The sequence below is a fragment of the Cibotium barometz genome, chromosome 37 (assembly GCF_041138505.1).
Source record: "Cibotium barometz isolate CiBa-2024 chromosome 37, ASM4113850v1, whole genome shotgun sequence".
Classification (NCBI taxonomy): Eukaryota; Viridiplantae; Streptophyta; class Polypodiopsida; order Cyatheales; family Cibotiaceae; genus Cibotium; species Cibotium barometz.
Window position 1 is genome coordinate 50,179,877 of NC_141082.1, and position 25,446 is coordinate 50,205,322.

General features: G+C 36.2%; 1 protein-coding gene across 1 annotated transcript; it reads right to left on the reverse strand.

Moving 5' to 3' along the window:
- Positions 1–302: 302 nt before the first annotated feature.
- Positions 303–25,026, reverse strand: LOC147617361 (uncharacterized). Its single transcript, XM_086776468.1, has 5 exons — positions 24,787–25,026; positions 24,453–24,703; positions 24,297–24,371; positions 24,117–24,192; positions 303–610 (listed from the first exon to the last, which is right to left on the reverse strand). Exons 1-5 carry the CDS (start codon positions 25,022–25,024, stop codon positions 303–305), a joined length of 948 nt encoding a protein of 315 aa, XP_086632594.1. The 5' UTR covers positions 25,025–25,026.
- Between the last annotated feature and the right edge of the window lie 420 nt (positions 25,027–25,446).

Here is a 25,446-nt window from a genome sequence, read left to right on the forward strand (position 1 = left end):
CATCATCTATCAAGCTCAAAAAATGAAGCTATGAGTCTGTGTGGGGGGGCAAGAAAGCATGAATCCACATAATCCAAAAATAGCGCTATGCAAAAGACTACTTCTCATTTGCTTCATCATCAAGAAAAATACACCTTCTCCTACGTTTCTCCCGTCCCAATGATCGATCATCCACAGTGGTGCTTGTCATGTGTATTGCCATTGCCTCTGCATAACATGGTAACTCACTTTAAACTTCCATGACAACATCAAAGAAAAAGAGAAAAGAAAAATGTAATAGAAAGACATGCATGTTTTACTTACTAGTCGGATGGTGCATCATGCACTTCATAATCACCAGAGGATGTGTCACTTTCTCCAAGGTCTGCCACCTTTTTTGTGCCATAGATCTCCTCTATATATGGTGAAAGGTAATCCTTGCATATCTCCTCATCATTATCAATGACCAAGCAACCATGGCCGGTGTGCATAGATGCCTTTAATATAGGCCCTGTCCCAGCCCCCAACTCCAATATTGTACCTGTTCGTGGGCAAAGAGCCTCAGTAAACATAAGCATATGAGAGGGACTCCTCTCTAGAATCCCTCGCCAACTACCACTTTTTCCACCACTGTAAGATCCCTGTTCCCACCGAGCAACGGATTCGGGGTACTGGCAGCGGAAGTAGCGCTTCTCGCGCAGGACAGGGGTCCCACACTCGGGGCCTCGCCCACGGATATCCGGATAAGAGACTAATCCGTCGGTTGTTCCAAAACCGAACCCGGAAAAACTTTCTTAACCGGAAGCACGGGCGATTCCACCAGGATAACTTTTTACTCTAACGTAGTCAAGATCATTTCTGATCGAGATGATCCAATTACATCTATAAGATACTTAGTCAGTTCAAGGAAGAAACTTGCACTTGGATCATTGGGATCAACGCTTTTTTCCCCATTCAAGAGGCACAGCCGTTGATTCCTATCCATAGAACAGTTACTGTCCGGGATTTTTTTTTTTTCTATCGTAAAAACAAAAGTTTGAGTCTCGATTTACGGATCCATCAGTCCAGCCTAACCCCATCCAATCCCATGGGTTAGCCAACCGCCCAACCACTGTAGTGATGGGATCCAATTAAAAATTTGGTTAGGTTTTGTCCCGGGTACCAAGGAAAAGAGTTCCAAGGCCCCCTAGCCGGATGTTCATGCAAAATAAAACTAGTCACACCACTCACACACCCAATATGAAATTGCCTTTTTTAACCAGATTCAACCAGTTTAAAACAATCCTTTAATAAAACCATAGTATCATTGATCACCATCTTCCAATTTATCCAATTGATTCTTAATTTCCCATCATTCCTTCATCAGAGTATCTATGGCATCATTGGCAACTAGAACGCTCAGGAGCCGTTTCGATAGTTCCTAGCCCATAATACTTGGCAATATAATCACTTAACATGATGGACTCTCGTTGAAGATCAGCAAGATCAACCAACAGATCCATATAAGGAGCCATGGACTCATCCATTGAAGACCAGCAAGGTCAATCAACCAGATCCATGCTCGATTTCAGAAAACAACTCCAACTCTGTTCCAATATCTTCCTCGACGCACGCGTGGGTATCCTAGGCGACCCAGAGCCCGAGCACCGTATGGTCAGCACCCTCTAGGATCCTTCGCAGGTAACCTAGCGCTTCACGCATAGGCCGCTTCCTTGGCCCCTCATCCACCGTACCGGAAGCTCACCATTTTAATCGCACCGAGGCTGGTCAAGACCTCGGCCGACCTTGCTACGCGAGACGTCCTTCATTGACTCCCCGTCAGCAGTTGCAACTCTCTCATCACGACCTTAATCACAAGACGGTCAAAATGCTCCCCCCAGCATTCTTGACATAAAACAATCATTTACAGACAGCATTTACAAACAGTTTACAATACAATTTCTATTTTAACTTTCATTTTTCCACATTATCCCTCATCAGTCTACATTACTTATTCCATACTCCATTTATATGTATACTCATCCCATCACATCATTTCCATCTCATCACTCAGATTCCCTTACATCACATATCGTATATTCACATCCATACATCCACATCTATATGCGTACATTCACATCTACATGCATACATCTACATCTCTATGCATACATCCACATCCACATTCACATTCACCTCCATACATCTACATCTATATGCATACATCCACCTCCACATTCACATCCACATCTATACATCTACATCTACATGCACACATCCACTTCTACATCCACATCTACATCTATACACCTACATCTACATGCATACATCCACATCTCCATTCACATCTACATCTATACATCTACATCTACATGCTTCCAACCACTTCCACATCCACATCTACATCTCTACATCTACATCTACATGCATCCATCCATATCTCCATTCACATCTACATCTATACATCTACATCTACATACATCCATCCACCTCCACATCCACATCTACATCTATACATCTACATTTACATGCATACATCCATATCTCCATTCCCATCTACATCTATACATCTACATCTACATGCATCCATCCTCCTCCACATCCACATCTACATCTATACATCTACATCTACATGTATACATCCACATTTCCATTCACATCTATATCTACATGCATCCATCCACATCTCCGTTTACATCCTCATCTACACATCTATTTCTACATGTATACATCCACATCTCCATGCATACATCCACCTCCACATTCACACTCACATCCATACCTCTACATCTACATGCAAACATCCATATCTCCATGCATAATAATATTCTTTTAATTAATCTAGGATGATAGTTCCTAGAATATGGTAGGAAGTCCTCTTTTTATGCTTTGAATGAAATTATTTTATGCGTAATTTCTATAAAAATTTTGCCATAGCTCCGCTACTATGACTGATAAATCTCAATTTTTTCTAAGGGATAAGGCTCATTATTAAAGAAATAATTAGAATGGTCTCTAATTGGATCATCAATCCATAATGGTCTCTAATTGGATCATTACGAAAATAATTAGAATGGTCTCTAATTGGATCATCAATCCACAATGGTCTCTAATTGGATCATTAAGAAAACAATTAGAATGGTCTCTAATTGGGTCATCAATCCATAATGGATTGAATCATCAATGTGCATAAACTAAAAGCATAGCAAAAAGCCATTAATTTGGCCTCAAGCATAGCTTAATCTTGGATTAAGGAAAGGCTTTATGAAAAGCTTCATTGGGATTGAGAATGGTTCATGAGTATGACCATTTCTTGAGTGAGAGAGAGAAATTACATAAAAACCATTAGAATTTTAAACATAAATGGAAATTAACTTCTATAGCATTTATTAAATTATGTAACTCTTCACTACTATTCACCAATTAACTTCAATAGCATTTAAAAAACCATACCAATTAAACTTCTCAAGCTTGAGAGGGGTTGAGAAGAGAGAATCATTGAGAAATTATAGAAAGATCAAAATTCAATATACTTACCTTATGATTTGCTTGATTCTTTATTCACGGTAGAGGCCCCCAACCAATCAATTGGTTTAGTATGTTGATGGAGCCACCAATGGGGATTGAAGAAAGAGAGAAGTATCAAAAACTAGTGAATTATTAAAGAATTCACAACTCTTGGCTTAGGTAGAGTAGAGTAACAATGCATAAGACACTCTATATTTTGGCTTAGGTGGAGTAGAGTAACAAGCATAAGACTCTATCTAATTTGGCTTAGGTGGAGTAGAGTAACAAGGCATAAGACACTATATATTTTGGCTTAGGTGGAGTAGAGTAACAAGGCATACGACACTATGTTTTTTGGCTTAGGTGGAGTAGAGTAACAAGGCATAAGACTCTATATTTTTTTCAACAAGGGGAGGCTTCTATTTATAGGAAAATTTGAGCTCCTAACCAAACAAACTGATTCTAGAATTTTCCAAGTCAGTTTGGTTGAATTTGGACTAGATTTGGACCTAGTTTGGTTACTTTTTGATTCGGTTTGGTTCCATTTTGATTTGGTTTGGTTCAAGAGAGATGAGAGATAAAAATATCACATTATTTTTGAGTTTAAAACTCATTCAAGCATGTGAAATATGCACCTCCTTTAAAGAATTCCCCTTCCTTACATATATGTCAAAATTTTATTGCTCATAGTTTTTTACTAATAAATCTTGTACATTTTCAACTCTTCATCTTATGTGAAATATGCACCTTCTTTAAAGAACTCCTCTTCCTTACATATGTGTCATAGTTTTTTTACTAATAAACCTTGTACATTTTCAACTCTTCATCTTATGTGAAATATGCACCTCCTTTAAAGAACTCCCCTTCCTTACATATGTGTTTATTTACTAATAAACCTTGTACATTTTCAACTCTTCATCTTATGTGAGCATTTACTCATTTTTGGATACCCAAAATATCTCATATTTTTAATATTGCTCATATTTTTTTACTAATAAACCTTGTACATTTTCAACTCTTCATCTTATGTGAGCATTTACTCATTTTTGGATACCCAAAATATCTCATATTTTTAATATTGCTCATAGTTTTTTACTAATAAACCTTGTACATTTTCAACTCTTCATCTTATGTGAGCATTTACTCATTTTTGAGTATCTTCTTTTACAAATTGGATTTATCTCCTCCCTACACATGGATTGATGCTATTGGTCCATAGGAATCTTAATTGGACCATAATCCAACAATTTCTGAAAATCTAGACCCTTAGGCTAAGGTCCTTTATACATATTTCCGATTAATTCCAATTGCACATTGGAAAATTCTTTTTGAATTTCTGTTTCAGGGGAACTTATTTTAATAGGATGAGATATTTTTCTATCCAAAAATATTCAAAATCTGAATATTCTCTCTCTAGAATATTTTCTCTCTCTAGGTTAAAACAGCCACAAACAAGATCTCTTATATTTCAGAAAAGGAATTGATTACAGGGGAATATGCTAGACATCAAAAAGGGGGTGGGGAGGAATCTTACATTCTACCCCACTTAAAAAACGCGAGATGTCCTCATCTCGCAAACTAGGGTAATTTCGCAAGATGCACGAATATGAGACTTAGAGAAAAATTTTAATCAAGATTAACCACCAAGAAAAGTCTCAAAGAGAGCAAGATAAGAACAAGATTTAAACTTTATTCATTCTCGGAACTTATACAGTAAAGATAGAAGAACTCTTTACACTTCCATAAGCCCGTCCATCATATGGTCACAAAAGCAGTCCTCACAAGCTGCACAAGTATAGGGTAACTCATCTATGGGAATGATTCTGCTGGTTATTGCCGCACCTATCTCAGTGGTATGAGGTGATCTAACAAAAGGACCTCTGAGAGGCAAGCCAAAAACGGGATAAAGGCATATCTTCTCATGAGGAAGAAAACACGCCAGTAAGAAGACCCGCTCAGAAAACCCAAGATGCCTTGATCTCATGACGCAGTAGTATCGGGGACCCAAACCCAAAGCTTCAATAACCATGGCCAAGCGGACATTGTTACGAAAGTGCTGCTGACCCCAGGGTGTTACCCTAGTTATGTTTTGATAGGTCCGCCATTTGGTCTGCGCTACAGAAGTTCCTAGGTGAGGAAAAAGTGAGCGCTCATACTGTTCTATAAAGTCTTTCTTCACAGACTCTCTTGCGTCTTGAAGGTGAGAAATCATCAGGGATAAAACTAATTCCTGTTGCCAAGCCATGAAGGAGATTAAGAAAGAAAGGAGATTGATGGGAGTAAGATTACTGTGAGTGACAAGTAAAAGTTACGACTTATATAAAGGAAGGAGCTAGCGTAACCTAGAAGCCAACGGTAACTTGTCACTGAAGTTTTACCGTCTTTCCATGATTTGTGTTTGACACATTTTTCTATAGAAGGCATTAAGAATTTTGAGATGAGGAGATAAAAGAAGCTTGTAGGTTAAGTCACCTACTTTCATTGAATTCAGATATAAGGGTCACAATATCTGGGGGATAACTTCTTATACTCCCCAAGAGATAAAGAACTTCTTTTGGGTTGTACTCGAATGAAAACCAAAACCTTGGTATCCAAAACATCGATTCTCACTTCTGAACTCATTGTTCTAAATCCTTAAAACAGGTGGGACTCCTGAGGAGTATTCTAAGAAAAGGGCCTTCCTTTTTTTAAACAGAAACTTTCTTTTATTTTAGAGAGGGAATAATTATAAGATCAGAAAGGGAGATTCTTACTCCTGTATACCTCGAAGGCTGGGGAGGAATCTTACATTCCCCACTTAAAAAGTGCGAGATGTCCTCATCTCGCAAGGTAGAGGACATCTCTTTTTCTTAAGATATAATTTTATTCTGGGGTTCCTTATATTCTGGTCAACCCAACAGAACACTGGGATAAATATCTCTTATATAGAACTCATCATTAAATAATAATTCATTCAGATCATATCATTCATATCTTTAACATGATAATGATCCATTAGACCGCAAAGTTTCCTTCAGAACCTTCCTCCACCACGGACATTTCAGTCAAGCAAGTTCTTAATTTGACATCCCTTAACTTGATCTACCGGTCAAGTATTAACAGTAGCAATCTAACAGCACAACCCACTAACCTCATAGTGATTTGCTGAATTCATTATCATCATTTTAGTTATGAATATCATCACAGGGACTCGTCCCATCCCCCCTCATTGTGGTTTCATTATATTTCAACTAATTTTTAAAAATCAACATTTTTCAATCAGCATTTTCAATCAGAATCCAAATCAATTCATCCATTCTCAAACAGAATTAAAAATCATATCAATCACATTCGAAATCATCATCTAGATAGCATTAACGCTTATAATTTCAAGTCTTAGATTTACTCGTATATACTGTCAGTAAAGAGCTGCAGTATACTCTCGGTATATACGCGTAGTCACGGCCCTTGGAATTATAAGGTAAATACTATCATGTCTAGGCCTCAAGCAAGTCAGGGATTTTATATAATTGCGGTACTTCCATTTGAAGACCCAATTACCAAATTACGAGTTTCAGTTTGAATATCAAATTGTATGAATTATATCACACAATTATAACCTTTTTGTCTTTCTAGATAAATTTTTGACATATTTGTCTTCTCAGTTGATCTTTATTAACCAAATGCTCTGATACCAACTGTAAGATCCCTGTTCCCACCGAGCAACGGATTCGGGGTACTGGCAGCGGAAGTAGCGCTTCTCGCGCAGGACAGGGGTCCCACACTCGGGGCCTCGCCCACGGATATCCGGATAAGAGACTAATCCGTCGGTTGTTCCAAAACCGAACCCGGAAAAACTTTCTTAACCGGAAGCACGGGCGATTCCACCAGGATAACTTTTTACTCTAACGTAGTCAAGATCATTTCTGATCGAGATGATCCAATTACATCTATAAGATACTTAGTCAGTTCAAGGAAGAAACTTGCACTTGGATCATTGGGATCAACGCTTTTTTCCCCATTCAAGAGGCACAGCCGTTGATTCCTATCCATAGAACAGTTACTGTCCGGGATTTTTTTTTTTCTATCGTAAAAACAAAAGTTTGAGTCTCGATTTACGGATCCATCAGTCCAGCCTAACCCCATCCAATCCCATGGGTTAGCCAACCGCCCAACCACTGTAGTGATGGGATCCAATTAAAAATTTGGTTAGGTTTTGTCCCGGGTACCAAGGAAAAGAGTTCCAAGGCCCCCTAGCCGGATGTTCATGCAAAATAAAACTAGTCACACCACTCACACACCCAATATGAAATTGCCTTTTTTAACCAGATTCAACCAGTTTAAAACAATCCTTTAATAAAACCATAGTATCATTGATCACCATCTTCCAATTTATCCAATTGATTCTTAATTTCCCATCATTCCTTCATCAGAGTATCTATGGCATCATTGGCAACTAGAACGCTCAGGAGCCGTTTCGATAGTTCCTAGCCCATAATACTTGGCAATATAATCACTTAACATGATGGACTCTCGTTGAAGATCAGCAAGATCAACCAACAGATCCATATAAGGAGCCATGGACTCATCCATTGAAGACCAGCAAGGTCAATCAACCAGATCCATGCTCGATTTCAGAAAACAACTCCAACTCTGTTCCAATATCTTCCTCGACGCACGCGTGGGTATCCTAGGCGACCCAGAGCCCGAGCACCGTATGGTCAGCACCCTCTAGGATCCTTCGCAGGTAACCTAGCGCTTCACGCATAGGCCGCTTCCTTGGCCCCTCATCCACCGTACCGGAAGCTCACCATTTTAATCGCACCGAGGCTGGTCAAGACCTCGGCCGACCTTGCTACGCGAGACGTCCTTCATTGACTCCCCGTCAGCAGTTGCAACTCTCTCATCACGACCTTAATCACAAGACGGTCAAAATGCTCCCCCCAGCATTCTTGACATAAAACAATCATTTACAGACAGCATTTACAAACAGTTTACAATACAATTTCTATTTTAACTTTCATTTTTCCACATTATCCCTCATCAGTCTACATTACTTATTCCATACTCCATTTATATGTATACTCATCCCATCACATCATTTCCATCTCATCACTCAGATTCCCTTACATCACATATCGTATATTCACATCCATACATCCACATCTATATGCGTACATTCACATCTACATGCATACATCTACATCTCTATGCATACATCCACATCCACATTCACATTCACCTCCATACATCTACATCTATATGCATACATCCACCTCCACATTCACATCCACATCTATACATCTACATCTACATGCACACATCCACTTCTACATCCACATCTACATCTATACACCTACATCTACATGCATGCATCCACATCTCCATTCACATCTACATCTATACATCTACATCTACATGCTTCCAACCACTTCCACATCCACATCTACATCTCTACATCTACATCTACATGCATCCATCCATATCTCCATTCACATCTACATCTATACATCTACATCTACATACATCCATCCACCTCCACATCCACATCTACATCTATACATCTACATTTACATGCATACATCCATATCTCCATTCCCATCTACATCTATACATCTACATCTACATGCATCCATCCTCCTCCACATCCACATCTACATCTATACATCTACATCTACATGTATACATCCACATTTCCATTCACATCTATATCTACATGCATCCATCCACATCTCCGTTTACATCCTCATCTACACATCTATTTCTACATGTATACATCCACATCTCCATGCATACATCCACCTCCACATTCACACTCACATCCATACCTCTACATCTACATGCAAACATCCATATCTCCATGCATAATAATATTCTTTTAATTAATCTAGGATGATAGTTCCTAGAATATGGTAGGAAGTCCTCTTTTTATGCTTTGAATGAAATTATTTTATGCGTAATTTCTATAAAAATTTTGCCATAGCTCCGCTACTATGACTGATAAATCTCAATTTTTTCTAAGGGATAAGGCTCATTATTAAAGAAATAATTAGAATGGTCTCTAATTGGATCATCAATCCATAATGGTCTCTAATTGGATCATTACGAAAATAATTAGAATGGTCTCTAATTGGATCATCAATCCACAATGGTCTCTAATTGGATCATTAAGAAAACAATTAGAATGGTCTCTAATTGGGTCATCAATCCATAATGGATTGAATCATCAATGTGCATAAACTAAAAGCATAGCAAAAAGCCATTAATTTGGCCTCAAGCATAGCTTAATCTTGGATTAAGGAAAGGCTTTATGAAAAGCTTCATTGGGATTGAGAATGGTTCATGAGTATGACCATTTCTTGAGTGAGAGAGAGAAATTACATAAAAACCATTAGAATTTTAAACATAAATGGAAATTAACTTCTATAGCATTTATTAAATTATGTAACTCTTCACTACTATTCACCAATTAACTTCAATAGCATTTAAAAAACCATACCAATTAAACTTCTCAAGCTTGAGAGGGGTTGAGAAGAGAGAATCATTGAGAAATTATAGAAAGATCAAAATTCAATATACTTACCTTATGATTTGCTTGATTCTTTATTCACGGTAGAGGCCCCCAACCAATCAATTGGTTTAGTATGTTGATGGAGCCACCAATGGGGATTGAAGAAAGAGAGAAGTATCAAAAACTAGTGAATTATTAAAGAATTCACATGTAAGATTCCTCCCCCAACCCTTTTTTGATGTCTAGTATCTTCCCCTGTAATAAACCCTCTTCAGAAATATAAAGACCTTGTTGCTAACTATTTTAGCCTAGAGAGAGAAAAATTATTCTAGAGAGAGAATATTCAGATTTTGAATATTTTTGGATAGAAAAATATCTCTTATAATTTAGATGAGTTCCCCTGAAACAGAAATTCAAAAAGAATTTTCCAATGTGCAATTGGAATTAATTGGAAATAAGTATAAAGAACCTTAGTCTAAGGTTCTAGATTTTCAGAAATCTTTAGACTATGGTCCAATTAAGGTTCCTATGGGCCAATAGCATCAATCCATGTGTAGGGAGGAGATAAATCTAATTTGTAAAAAGAAGATACCCAAAAATGAGTAAATGCTCACATAAGGTGAAGAGTTGAAAATGTACAAGGTTTATTAGTAAAAAACTATGAGCAATATTAAAAATATGAGATATTTTGGGTATCCAAAAATGAGTAAATGCTCACATAAGATGAAGAGTTGAAAATGTACAAGGTTTATTAGTAAAAAACTATGAGCAATATTAAAATAATTCCATTATGACACATATGTAAGGAAGGGGAATTCTTTAAAGGAGGTGCATATTTCACATAAGATGAAGAGTTGAAAATGTACAAGGTTTATTAGTAAAAAACTATGAGCAATATTAAAAATATGACATATGTAAGGAAGGGGAGTTCTTTAAAGGAGGTGCATATTTCACATGCTTGAATGAGTTTTAAACTCATAAAAATTGAGATATTTCATCTCTCCTCTCTCCTCATTCAAGTCTAGTTCCAAAAAATTAGCTTAACTGACCTGAAAATGGTCAAAAATTGACCAAACTGATTTGGAAAATTCTAGAATCAGTTTGTTTGGTTAGGAGCTCAAATTTTCCTATAAATAGAAGCCTCCCCCTTGTTGAAAAATATATAGTGTTTATGCATCGTTACTCTACTCCACCTAAGCCAAGAACTGTGAATTCATTTAATAATTCACTAGTTTTTGGAGCTTCCCTCTTTCTTCAATCCCCATTAGTGGCTCCATCAACATACTTAACCAATTGATTGGTTGGGGGCCTCTACCGTGAATAAAGAATCAAGCAATTTGTAAGGTAATTAGTGAATATTGCTCTTTTTTATAATTTCTCAATGTCTCTCTCTTCTCAACCCCTCTCAAGCTTGAGAAGCTTAATTGGTATGGTTTTTTTAAATGCTATTAAAGTCAATTGGTGAATAGTAGTGAAGAGTTACATAATTTAATAAATGCTATTGAAGTTAATTTTTATTTATGTTTAAATTCTAATGGTTTTTATGTAATTTCTCTCTCTCACTCAAGAAATGGTCATACTCATGACCCATTCTCAATCCAAATGAAGCTTTTCATAAAGCTTTTCCTTAATCCAAGATTAAGCTATGCTTGAGGCCAAATTAATGGCTTTTTTCTATGCTTTTAGTTTATGCATATTGATGATTCAATCCATTATAGATTAATGATCCAATTAGAGATCATTTTAATTATTTCCTTAATGATAAGCTTTATCCCTTAGAAAAAATTGAGATTTATCAGTCATAGCAGCGGAGCTATGGTAAAATTTTTATAAAAATTATGCATAAAATAATTTCATTCAAAGCATAAAAAGAGGACTTCCTACCATATTCTAGGAATTATCATCCTAGATAAATTGAAAGAATTTCATTATAATCATGGAGAAATTAAATTTTAATATCATGCATAAAGGATAATTTTTTTATATCAAAAGTGTTACTTTTATCATTTTTAATTTTCATGCATAGAAGTATGCATAAGGGAAAATTTTTTTATATCAAAAGTGTTACTTTTATCATTTTTAATTTTCATGCATAGAAGTATGCATAAAGGATAATTTTTTTATATTAAAAGTGTTACTTTTATCATTTTTAATTTTCATGCATAGAAGTATGCATAAAGGAAAATTTTTTTATATCAAAAGTGCTACTTTTATCATTTTTATTTACATGCATAGAAGTATGCATAATGGATAAATTTTTATATCAAAAGTGTTACTTTTATCATTTTTATTTACATGCATAGAAGTATGCATAATGGATAAATTTTTATATCAAAAGTGTTACTTTTATCATTTTTATTTACATGCATAGAAGTATGCATAATGGATAAATTTTTATATCAAAAGTGTTACTTTTATCATTTTTATTTTCATGCATAGAAGTATGCATAATGGATAGATTTTTATATCAAAAGTGTTACTTTTATCATTTTTATTTTCATGCATAGAAGTATGCATAATGGATAAATTTTTATATCAAAAGTGTTACTTTTAGCATAATTGAATTTCATGCATAGAGGTATGCATAAGAGATGAATATTTTATTATAAAAGTGTTACTTTTACAATAATTGAAATTCATGCATAGAGGTATGCATAATAGATGAATATTTTATTATAAAAGTGTTACTTTTACAATAATTAAAATTCATGCATAGAGGTATGCATAAAAGATATTCTTTTATACTAAAAGTGTGATTTTCATCATAAATGGATTTTATGCATAACTTAGATGCATAAGAGAAATTCTTTTATTCTAAAAGTGTAATTCCTACCAAATTGAATTTATGCATAAGAAGATACATAAAAGATTGATTTTTACTTCGAAAGTATTAATCTCCTTAAATAGAATTTATGCATAAATAAATGTGTAAAGAAATCTTATATCAAATATAAGAATTCTCTTGTATTCTATAAATAGATATGAGATGTGATAGGATGTGATAAGAGGTGTATAAGATGTGACAAGAGGTGATAAGATGTGTATGGGATGAGATAAGAAGTGTATGAGATGAGATAAGATGTATATGGGTTGTGATAGGGTGAGAATGGATGTGATATAAAAGATTAGATATGAAGGCATATGGGGTTATATGAATGGGAATGTGAAAATGGATGTATGTATGTGGATGTGTGGATGTGGAGATGGTAGTGTGGATGTATGCATGTGAAAATGGATGTATGCATGAAGATGTATATGTATAGATGTGAATGTGGATGTAGACGTGGTTGTATAGAAGTGAATGTGGAATGTGGATATGGATGTATGTATGTATGTGGATGTAGATGTGGATGTATAGATGTGAATGGGAATATAGATGTGGATATAGATGTGAATGTGAATGTAGATGTGGATGTATGTGAATGTGGATGTAGATGTGGTTGTATAGATGTGAATGTGGAACGTGGATGTGGATGTATGTATGTATGTGGATGTAGATGTGTATGCATAGATGTGAATGGGAATGTGGATGTGGATGTATGTATATATGTGGATATGGATGTATGAATGAGGACGTGATAGTGGATGTATGTATGTGGATATGGATGTATGAATGAGGACGTGATAGTGGATGTATGCATGTAGATGTAGATATGGATGTAGATGTGGATGTATAGATGTGAATGGGAATGTGGATGTGGATGTATGTATGTATGTGGATATGGATGTATGAATGAGGACGTGATAGTGGATATATGCATGTGGATGTGGATGTGGATGTATGAATGAGGACGTGATAGTGGATGTATGCATGTGGATGTGGATGTATGGATGTGGATATGGATGTGTATGTATGAATGTGGATATGAGATGTGGATGTATAAATGAGGATGTGAAAATGGAGGTAAACATGTAGATGTGGATGTATGGATGTGAATGTGGATGTGGATGTGGATGTGAATATATGATATGTGATGTGAAGGAATCTGAAGTGAAGAGATGGAAAATGATGTGATTGGATGAGTACACATATAAATGGAATGAGGAATAAGTAATGTGGATTATATGAGGGATAATGTGGAAAAATTAGAGTTAATATAGAAATTGTATTTGTAAACTGTTTGTAAATGCTGTTTGTAAATGGCTGTTTTATGTCAAGAATGCTGGGAAAGCATTTTGACCGTCTTGTGATTAAGGTCGTGGAGACCTAACTGATAAAGTTGCAACTGCTGACGGAGAGTCAATGGAGGACGTCTCGCGTAGCAAGGTCGGCCGAGGTCTTGACCAGCCTCGGTTCGATTAAAATGGTGAGCTTCCGGTACGGTGGATGAGGGACCAAGGAAGCGGCCTATGAGTGAAGCGCTAGGTCACCTGCGAAGGATCCTAGAGGGTGCTGACCATACGGTGCTCGGGCTCTGGGTCGCCCAGGATACCCACGCGTGCGTCGAGGAAGATATTGGAACAAGGAGTAAGAGTTGTTTTCTGGAACCGGGCATGGATCTGGTTGACTGACCTTGCTGGTCCTCAACGGATGAGTCCATGGCTCTTTTATATGGATCTGTTGGTTGATCTTGCTGATCTTCAACGAGAGTCCATCTTGATAAGTGATTATATTGTTGAGTATTATGGGCTAGGAACTATTGAAACGGCCCCTGTGTGGACAGGTGGTGAGCGTTCTAGTTGCCAATGATGCCATAGATACTCTGATGAAGGAATGATGGGAAATTATGAATCAACCGGATAAATTGGAAGATTGTGATCAGTGGTACTATGGTTTCATTAAAGGATTGTTTTAAAGTTAGCTGATGCTAAGAAAAAGGCAATTTCATATTGGGTGTGTAAGTGGTGTGGCTAGTTTTATGTTTGCATGAACTTCCGGCTAGGGGGCCTTGGAACTCTTTTCCTTGGTACCCGGGACAAACCTAACCAAATTCCAAATTGGATCCCATCACTACAGTGGTTGGGCGGTTGGCTAACCCATGGGATCGGATGGGGTTAGGCTGGACTGATGGATCCGTAAATCGAGACTCAAACTTTTGTTTTTACGATAGATAAAATAAATCCCGGACAGTAACTGTTCTATGGATAGGAATCAACGGCTGTGCCTCTTGAATGGGGAAAAAAGCGTTGATCCCAATGATCCAAGTGCAAGTTTCTTCCTTAATCTAACCATGTATCTTATAGATGCAATTGGATCAGCTCGAACAGAAATGTTCTTGACTACGTTAGAGTAAAAAGTTATCCAGGTGGAATCGCCCGTGCTTTCCGGTAAAGGAAGTTTTTCCGGGTTCGGTTTTGGAACAACCGACGGATTAGTCTCTTATCTGGATATCCGTGGGTGAGGCCCCGAATGTGGGACCCCTGTCCCGCGCGAGAAGTGCTACTTCCGCTGCCAGTATCGTGAATCCGTTGCTCGGTGGGAACAGGGATCTTACAGTTGGTATCAGAGCATTTTGGTTAAATGAGGATCAACCGAGAAGCCAAATATATCAAAAAATTTTCAAGAATCAAAAAGGTTGTAATTGTGTGATATAATTCATACAATTTGATATTCAAACTGAAATTCGTAATTTGGTAATTGGGTCTTCAGATGGAAGTACCGCAATTATATAGAATCCGTGACTTGCTTGAGGCCTAGACATGATGGTATTTACCTTATAATTCCAAGGGCCGTGACTACCCGTATATACCGAGAGTATACTGCAGCTCTTTACTGACAGTATATACGAGTAAATCTAAGACTTGAAATTATAAGCGTTAATGCTATCCAGATGATGATTTTGAATGTGGTTGATATGATTTTTAATTCTGTTTGGGAACTGATGAATTGATTTGGATTCTGATTGAAAAATGATGATCCTTGAAAATGGGTTGAAATGTAATAAGCTGAGCGAAACCACAATGTGGATGATTGGGACGAGTCCCTGTAATGATAAATGATGAAAATGATTCAGCAAATCACTATGAGATTAGTGGATTATGTTGTCAAATTGCTACTGTTAATACTTGAGACGGTAGATCAAGTTAAGGAATGACAAATTGAGAACTTGCTTAACTTAAATTCCGTGGAGGAATGTTCAAAAGGAAATTTTCGGTCTAATGGACCATTATCGTGTTAAAGTTATGAATGATATGATTTAAATGAATTGTTATTTAATGATGAGTTCTATTTAAGGGATAATTATCCCAGTATTCTGATGGGTTGACCAGAATATAAGGAACCCAGAATAAAATTGGATCTTAAGAAAAAGAGTTGTCCTCTACCTTACGAGATGAGGACATCTCGCTCTTTTCAAGTGGGGTAGAATGTAAGATTCTCCCCCAGCCTTCGAGGTATACAGGAGTAAGAATCTCCCTTTCTGATCTTATAATTATTCTCTCTCTAAAATAAAAGAAAGATTCTGTTTAAAAAAAAAAGGAAGAACCTTTTCCCTGAATACTTCTCAAGAGTCCCACCTGTTTTAAGGATTCAGAACAATGAGTTCAGAAGTGAGAATCGATGTTTTGGATATCAAGGTTTTGGTCTTCATTCGAGTACGGCCCAAAAGAAGTTCTTTATCTCTTAGGAAGTATAAGAAGTTATTCCCAGATATTGTGGACCAAAGAAGGTAGGTAACTTAGCCTACGAACCTCTTTTATCTTCTCATCTCAAGGTTCTTAATGCTTTCTATAGAAATATGTGCCAAACCCAAATCAGGGAAAGACGGTAAAACTTCAGTGGCAAGTTACCGTTGGCTTCTAAGTTACGCTAACTCCTTCCTTTATATAAGTCGTAACTTTTACTTGTCGCTCACAGTAATCTTACTTCCATCGATCTCCTTTCTTTCTTAATCTCCTTCATGGCTTGGCAACAAGAACTAGTTTTATCCATAATGATTCCTCACCTTCAAGATGCAAGTGAGTCTGTGAAGAAGGATTTTATAGAGCAGTATGAGCGCTCACTTTTCCCTCACTTGGGAACTTCTGTAGCGCAGACAAAATGGCGGACCTATCAAGACATAACTAGGGTAACACCCTGGGGTCAGCAGCACTTTCGTAACAATGTCCGCTTGGCCATGGTTATTGAAGCTTTGGGTTTGGGTCCCCGATACTACTGCGTCATGAGATCAAGGCATCCTGGGTTTTCTGAGCGGGTCTTCTTACTGGCGTGTTTTCTTCCTCATGAGAAGATATGCCTTTACCCCGTTTTTGGCTTGCCTCTCAGAGGTCCTTTTGTTAGAACACCTCATACCACTGAGATAGGCGCAGCAATAACCCACAGAATCATTCCCATAGATGAGTTACCTTATACTTGTGCAGCTTGTGAGGACTGCTTTTGTGACCATATGATGGACGGGCTTATGGAAGTGTAAAGAGTTCCTCTATCTTTACTGTATAAGTTCCGAGAATGAATAAAGTTTAAATCTTGTTCGTATTTTGAATCTTGCTCTCTTTAAGACTTATCTTGGTGGTTAATCTTGATTAAAATTTTTCTCTAAGTCTCATATTCGTGAATCTTGCGAAATTATCACAAGTTGCGAGATGAGGACATCTCGCGTTTTTTAAGTGGGGTAGAATGTAAGATTCCTCCCCCAACCCCTTTTTGATGTCTAGTATCTTCCCCTGTAATAAACCCTCTTCAGAAATATAAAGACCTTGTTGCTAACTATTTTAGCCTAGAGAGAGAAAAATTATTCTAGAGAGAGAATATTCAGATTTTGAATATTTTTGGATAGAAAAATATCTCTTATAATTTAGATGAGTTCCCCTGAAACAGAAATTCAAAAAGAATTTTCCAATGTGCAATTGGAATTAATTGGAAATAAGTATAAAGAACCTTAGTCTAAGGTTCTAGATTTTCAGAAATCTTTAGACTATGGTCCAATTAAGGTTCCTATGGGCCAATAGCATCAATCCATGTGTAGGGAGGAGATAAATCTAATTTGTAAAAAGAAGATACCCAAAAATGAGTAAATGCTCACATAAGGTGAAGAGTTGAAAATGTACAAGGTTTATTAGTAAAAAACTATGAGCAATATTAAAAATATGAGATATTTTGGGTATCCAAAAATGAGTAAATGCTCACATAAGATGAAGAGTTGAAAATGTACAAGGTTTATTAGTAAAAAACTATGAGCAATATTAAAATAATTCCATTATGACACATATGTAAGGAAGGGGAATTCTTTAAAGGAGGTGCATATTTCACATAAGATGAAGAGTTGAAAATGTACAAGGTTTATTAGTAAAAAACTATGAGCAATATTAAAAATATGACATATGTAAGGAAGGGGAGTTCTTTAAAGGAGGTGCATATTTCACATGCTTGAATGAGTTTTAAACTCATAAAAATTGAGATATTTCATCTCTCCTCTCTCCTCATTCAAGTCTAGTTCCAAAAAATTAGCTTAACTGACCTAAAAATGGTCAAAAATTGACCAAACTGATTTGGAAAATTCTAGAATCAGTTTGTTTGGTTAGGAGCTCAAATTTTCCTATAAATAGAAGCCTCCCCCTTGTTGAAAAATATATAGTGTTTATGCATCGTTACTCTACTCCACCTAAGCCAAGAACTGTGAATTCATTTAATAATTCACTAGTTTTTGGAGCTTCCCTCTTTCTTCAATCCCCATTAGTGGCTCCATCAACATACTTAACCAATTGATTGGTTGGGGGCCTCTACCGTGAATAAAGAATCAAGCAATTTGTAAGGTAATTAGTGAATATTGCTCTTTTTTATAATTTCTCAATGTCTCTCTCTTCTCAACCCCTCTCAAGCTTGAGAAGCTTAATTGGTATGGTTTTTTTAAATGCTATTAAAGTCAATTGGTGAATAGTAGTGAAGAGTTACATAATTTAATAAATGCTATTGAAGTTAATTTTTATTTATGTTTAAATTCTAATGGTTTTTATGTAATTTCTCTCTCTCACTCAAGAAATGGTCATACTCATGACCCATTCTCAATCCAAATGAAGCTTTTCATAAAGCTTTTCCTTAATCCAAGATTAAGCTATGCTTGAGGCCAAATTAATGGCTTTTTTCTATGCTTTTAGTTTATGCATATTGATGATTCAATCCATTATAGATTAATGATCCAATTAGAGATCATTTTAATTATTTCCTTAATGATAAGCTTTATCCCTTAGAAAAAATTGAGATTTATCAGTCATAGCAGCGGAGCTATGGTAAAATTTTTATAAAAATTATGCATAAAATAATTTCATTCAAAGCATAAAAAGAGGACTTCCTACCATATTCTAGGAATTATCATCCTAGATAAATTGAAAGAATTTCATTATAATCATGGAGAAATTAAATTTTAATATCATGCATAAAGGATAATTTTTTTATATCAAAAGTGTTACTTTTATCATTTTTAATTTTCATGCATAGAAGTATGCATAAGGGAAAATTTTTTTATATCAAAAGTGTTACTTTTATCATTTTTAATTTTCATGCATAGAAGTATGCATAAAGGATAATTTTTTTATATTAAAAGTGTTACTTTTATCATTTTTAATTTTCATGCATAGAAGTATGCATAAAGGAAAATTTTTTTATATCAAAAGTGCTACTTTTATCATTTTTATTTACATGCATAGAAGTATGCATAATGGATAAATTTTTATATCAAAAGTGTTACTTTTATCATTTTTATTTACATGCATAGAAGTATGCATAATGGATAAATTTTTATATCAAAAGTGTTACTTTTATCATTTTTATTTACATGCATAGAAGTATGCATAATGGATAAATTTTTATATCAAAAGTGTTACTTTTATCATTTTTATTTTCATGCATAGAAGTATGCATAATGGATAGATTTTTATATCAAAAGTGTTACTTTTATCATTTTTATTTTCATGCATAGAAGTATGCATAATGGATAAATTTTTATATCAAAAGTGTTACTTTTAGCATAATTGAATTTCATGCATAGAGGTATGCATAAGAGATGAATATTTTATTATAAAAGTGTTACTTTTACAATAATTGAAATTCATGCATAGAGGTATGCATAATAGATGAATATTTTATTATAAAAGTGTTACTTTTACAATAATTAAAATTCATGCATAGAGGTATGCATAAAAGATATTCTTTTATACTAAAAGTGTGATTTTCATCATAAATGGATTTTATGCATAACTTAGATGCATAAGAGAAATTCTTTTATTCTAAAAGTGTAATTCCTACCAAATTGAATTTATGCATAAGAAGATACATAAAAGATTGATTTTTACTTCGAAAGTATTAATCTCCTTAAATAGAATTTATGCATAAATAAATGTGTAAAGAAATCTTATATCAAATATAAGAATTCTCTTGTATTCTATAAATAGATATGAGATGTGATAGGATGTGATAAGAGGTGTATAAGATGTGACAAGAGGTGATAAGATGTGTATGGGATGAGATAAGAAGTGTATGAGATGAGATAAGATGTATATGGGTTGTGATAGGGTGAGAATGGATGTGATATAAAAGATTAGATATGAAGGCATATGGGGTTATATGAATGGGAATGTGAAAATGGATGTATGTATGTGGATGTGTGGATGTGGAGATGGTAGTGTGGATGTATGCATGTGAAAATGGATGTATGCATGAAGATGTATATGTATAGATGTGAATGTGGATGTAGACGTGGTTGTATAGAAGTGAATGTGGAATGTGGATATGGATGTATGTATGTATGTGGATGTAGATGTGGATGTATAGATGTGAATGGGAATATAGATGTGGATATAGATGTGAATGTGAATGTAGATGTGGATGTATGTGAATGTGGATGTAGATGTGGTTGTATAGATGTGAATGTGGAACGTGGATGTGGATGTATGTATGTATGTGGATGTAGATGTGTATGCATAGATGTGAATGGGAATGTGGATGTGGATGTATGTATATATGTGGATATGGATGTATGAATGAGGACGTGATAGTGGATGTATGTATGTGGATATGGATGTATGAATGAGGACGTGATAGTGGATGTATGCATGTAGATGTAGATATGGATGTAGATGTGGATGTATAGATGTGAATGGGAATGTGGATGTGGATGTATGTATGTATGTGGATATGGATGTATGAATGAGGACGTGATAGTGGATATATGCATGTGGATGTGGATGTGGATGTATGAATGAGGACGTGATAGTGGATGTATGCATGTGGATGTGGATGTATGGATGTGGATATGGATGTGTATGTATGAATGTGGATATGAGATGTGGATGTATAAATGAGGATGTGAAAATGGAGGTAAACATGTAGATGTGGATGTATGGATGTGAATGTGGATGTGGATGTGGATGTGAATATATGATATGTGATGTGAAGGAATCTGAAGTGAAGAGATGGAAAATGATGTGATTGGATGAGTACACATATAAATGGAATGAGGAATAAGTAATGTGGATTATATGAGGGATAATGTGGAAAAATTAGAGTTAATATAGAAATTGTATTTGTAAACTGTTTGTAAATGCTGTTTGTAAATGGCTGTTTTATGTCAAGAATGCTGGGAAAGCATTTTGACCGTCTTGTGATTAAGGTCGTGGAGACCTAACTGATAAAGTTGCAACTGCTGACGGAGAGTCAATGGAGGACGTCTCGCGTAGCAAGGTCGGCCGAGGTCTTGACCAGCCTCGGTTCGATTAAAATGGTGAGCTTCCGGTACGGTGGATGAGGGACCAAGGAAGCGGCCTATGAGTGAAGCGCTAGGTCACCTGCGAAGGATCCTAGAGGGTGCTGACCATACGGTGCTCGGGCTCTGGGTCGCCCAGGATACCCACGCGTGCGTCGAGGAAGATATTGGAACAAGGAGTAAGAGTTGTTTTCTGGAACCGGGCATGGATCTGGTTGACTGACCTTGCTGGTCCTCAACGGATGAGTCCATGGCTCTTTTATATGGATCTGTTGGTTGATCTTGCTGATCTTCAACGAGAGTCCATCTTGATAAGTGATTATATTGTTGAGTATTATGGGCTAGGAACTATTGAAACGGCCCCTGTGTGGACAGGTGGTGAGCGTTCTAGTTGCCAATGATGCCATAGATACTCTGATGAAGGAATGATGGGAAATTATGAATCAACCGGATAAATTGGAAGATTGTGATCAGTGGTACTATGGTTTCATTAAAGGATTGTTTTAAAGTTAGCTGATGCTAAGAAAAAGGCAATTTCATATTGGGTGTGTAAGTGGTGTGGCTAGTTTTATGTTTGCATGAACTTCCGGCTAGGGGGCCTTGGAACTCTTTTCCTTGGTACCCGGGACAAACCTAACCAAATTCCAAATTGGATCCCATCACTACAGTGGTTGGGCGGTTGGCTAACCCATGGGATCGGATGGGGTTAGGCTGGACTGATGGATCCGTAAATCGAGACTCAAACTTTTGTTTTTACGATAGATAAAATAAATCCCGGACAGTAACTGTTCTATGGATAGGAATCAACGGCTGTGCCTCTTGAATGGGGAAAAAAGCGTTGATCCCAATGATCCAAGTGCAAGTTTCTTCCTTAATCTAACCATGTATCTTATAGATGCAATTGGATCAGCTCGAACAGAAATGTTCTTGACTACGTTAGAGTAAAAAGTTATCCAGGTGGAATCGCCCGTGCTTTCCGGTAAAGGAAGTTTTTCCGGGTTCGGTTTTGGAACAACCGACGGATTAGTCTCTTATCTGGATATCCGTGGGTGAGGCCCCGAATGTGGGACCCCTGTCCCGCGCGAGAAGTGCTACTTCCGCTGCCAGTATCGTGAATCCGTTGCTCGGTGGGAACAGGGATCTTACATCACAACTCTTGGCTTAGGTAGAGTAGAGTAACAATGCATAAGACACTCTATATTTTGGCTTAGGTGGAGTAGAGTAACAAGCATAAGACTCTATCTAATTTGGCTTAGGTGGAGTAGAGTAACAAGGCATAAGACACTATATATTTTGGCTTAGGTGGAGTAGAGTAACAAGGCATAAGACACTATGTTTTTTGGCTTAGGTGGAGTAGAGTAACAAGGCATAAGACTCTATATTTTTTTCAACAAGGGGAGGCTTCTATTTATAGGAAAATTTGAGCTCCTAACCAAACAAACTGATTCTAGAATTTTCCAAGTCAGTTTGGTTGAATTTGGACTAGATTTGGACCTAGTTTGGTTACTTTTTGATTCGGTTTGGTTCCATTTTGATTTGGTTTGGTTCAAGAGAGATGAGAGATAAAAATATCACATTATTTTTGAGTTTAAAACTCATTCAAGCATGTGAAATATGCACCTCCTTTAAAGAATTCCCCTTCCTTACATATATGTCAAAATTTTATTGCTCATAGTTTTTTACTAATAAATCTTGTACATTTTCAACTCTTCATCTTATGTGAAATATGCACCTTCTTTAAAGAACTCCTCTTCCTTACATATGTGTCATAGTTTTTTTACTAATAAACCTTGTACATTTTCAACTCTTCATCTTATGTGAAATATGCACCTCCTTTAAAGAACTCCCCTTCCTTACATATGTGTTTATTTACTAATAAACCTTGTACATTTTCAACTCTTCATCTTATGTGAGCATTTACTCATTTTTGGATACCCAAAATATCTCATATTTTTAATATTGCTCATATTTTTTTACTAATAAACCTTGTACATTTTCAACTCTTCATCTTATGTGAGCATTTACTCATTTTTGGATACCCAAAATATCTCATATTTTTAATATTGCTCATAGTTTTTTACTAATAAACCTTGTACATTTTCAACTCTTCATCTTATGTGAGCATTTACTCATTTTTGAGTATCTTCTTTTACAAATTGGATTTATCTCCTCCCTACACATGGATTGATGCTATTGGTCCATAGGAATCTTAATTGGACCATAATCCAACAATTTCTGAAAATCTAGACCCTTAGGCTAAGGTCCTTTATACATATTTCCGATTAATTCCAATTGCACATTGGAAAATTCTTTTTGAATTTCTGTTTCAGGGGAACTTATTTTAATAGGATGAGATATTTTTCTATCCAAAAATATTCAAAATCTGAATATTCTCTCTCTAGAATATTTTCTCTCTCTAGGTTAAAACAGCCACAAACAAGATCTCTTATATTTCAGAAAAGGAATTGATTACAGGGGAATATGCTAGACATCAAAAAGGGGGTGGGGAGGAATCTTACAACCACGTCGTGCTCTATTGCTTGAAGGTAAGTAATGACCAATAATCTCACAAGAGAGGTCCTGCTGCAAAATATTTCCCACCTACAAATTGAAATACACATAGTATCAAGTGATCACATTCAAAAGTAACCTCCAATCATTTAAATTCAATGCACTCCTAATAAGTACTGAAAGTGTCATCCAACCTTTAATGCACTCTCACTATTGAAAGGAGGATCCTTTCCCCTCTTGTGGAATGCCAAAGCATAAAATACATTCACCTATACAGGCAACAAAGAAAAAACAACACAATATTAGATGACAAATAGCAAGAATTAACATTCAAGTGAATAGACTTAAACCTTTTGCATATGTCCATGCTTTTGTAGCAGAGATAATGACTCAGAGCTCTCCATAATCCATCTGAAACCTAGCTCCAAGCCTGTACGCTTTGCAAAGCGCTCCACAGAAACAAGAGAAGAACTCAAGCAAAACACTAAGACCCATCCCATATCATCCATAACACATGATGCCGCCAATAGAGAGAACTTCATGTGGTCATCTGTAAGGACATTCCATTGTGGAATACCTTGAAACCCATGAATAGGCAAACCTGCATATTAATCATGTATATCAGCAAGTTCCTTTTACACAAACACCATCACAAAAAAGGAGTATACATCAAAAAAGTTTTACCAGTAGGAAGATCAATGAAAGTAAAGTCAACACTCCAACTACTTGGCTTGGAATTTCTCATCTTTGGACCTCCACCCAAACGCACATAAAACTCCCTCATAAAAGCAAACCCCTCATTGAAGTTTCCGGATGCAAACTCTTTTCCAAGCACTATGTAATCGTAAATCCAAACCTTCGAATGATTTTTGACTCCATGCTTCTCCACGAACAAAAAGCTAGAAAGTGGAGCATACACCATAGCTCCCTTGGTACTTGTCTTGTGTGCTATAGGACTCTCCAAATTACGGGTGTCTATAGATAGTATGTCCAACAAAAAAACAAATTAATAAAATCCAAAAAACTATTAAAAACAAATATTTAAATACAGTCCAGAAGAACCCAATGTTACCTTTTATTACATCTCCCTTTTTTTGAGAGGGACGCCCCTAGTTTTTTCCCAAAGCATGCATCTCTAGCTCTTCTCTCTCTTTGATAGATTTCAACTCTGCCTCCATTTTCTTCCTTTGCTCCTCTGACATCTCGCCTGATGACCCAGAATCAGATTTGCATTCTCCTTTTAAATGTTGAAGGTATCTCTCCTTCTCCTCCTCTAGGCACTCTCCTTTCTTCATGTCAATCCACCAAGGGCAATGCTTTCTCTCCCAATCCGTCAAGATAAAG

What these genes read in the sequence shown, in the direction of transcription:
- LOC147617361 (XM_086776468.1), bottom strand. Translation starts at nt 25,024, where the DNA reads ATGGTGTATGCTCCACTTTCTAGCTTTTTGTTCGTGGAGAAGCATGGA. An exon ending in TTTCATTGATCTTCCTACTG is followed by an intron (nt 24,704 to 24,786) that starts GTAAAACTTTTT and finishes ATTAATATGCAG; the next exon opens with GTTTGCCTATTCATGGGTTT. An exon ending in AGCATGGACATATGCAAAAG is followed by an intron (nt 24,372 to 24,452) that starts GTTTAAGTCTAT and finishes TTGCCTGTATAG; the next exon opens with GTGAATGTATTTTATGCTTT.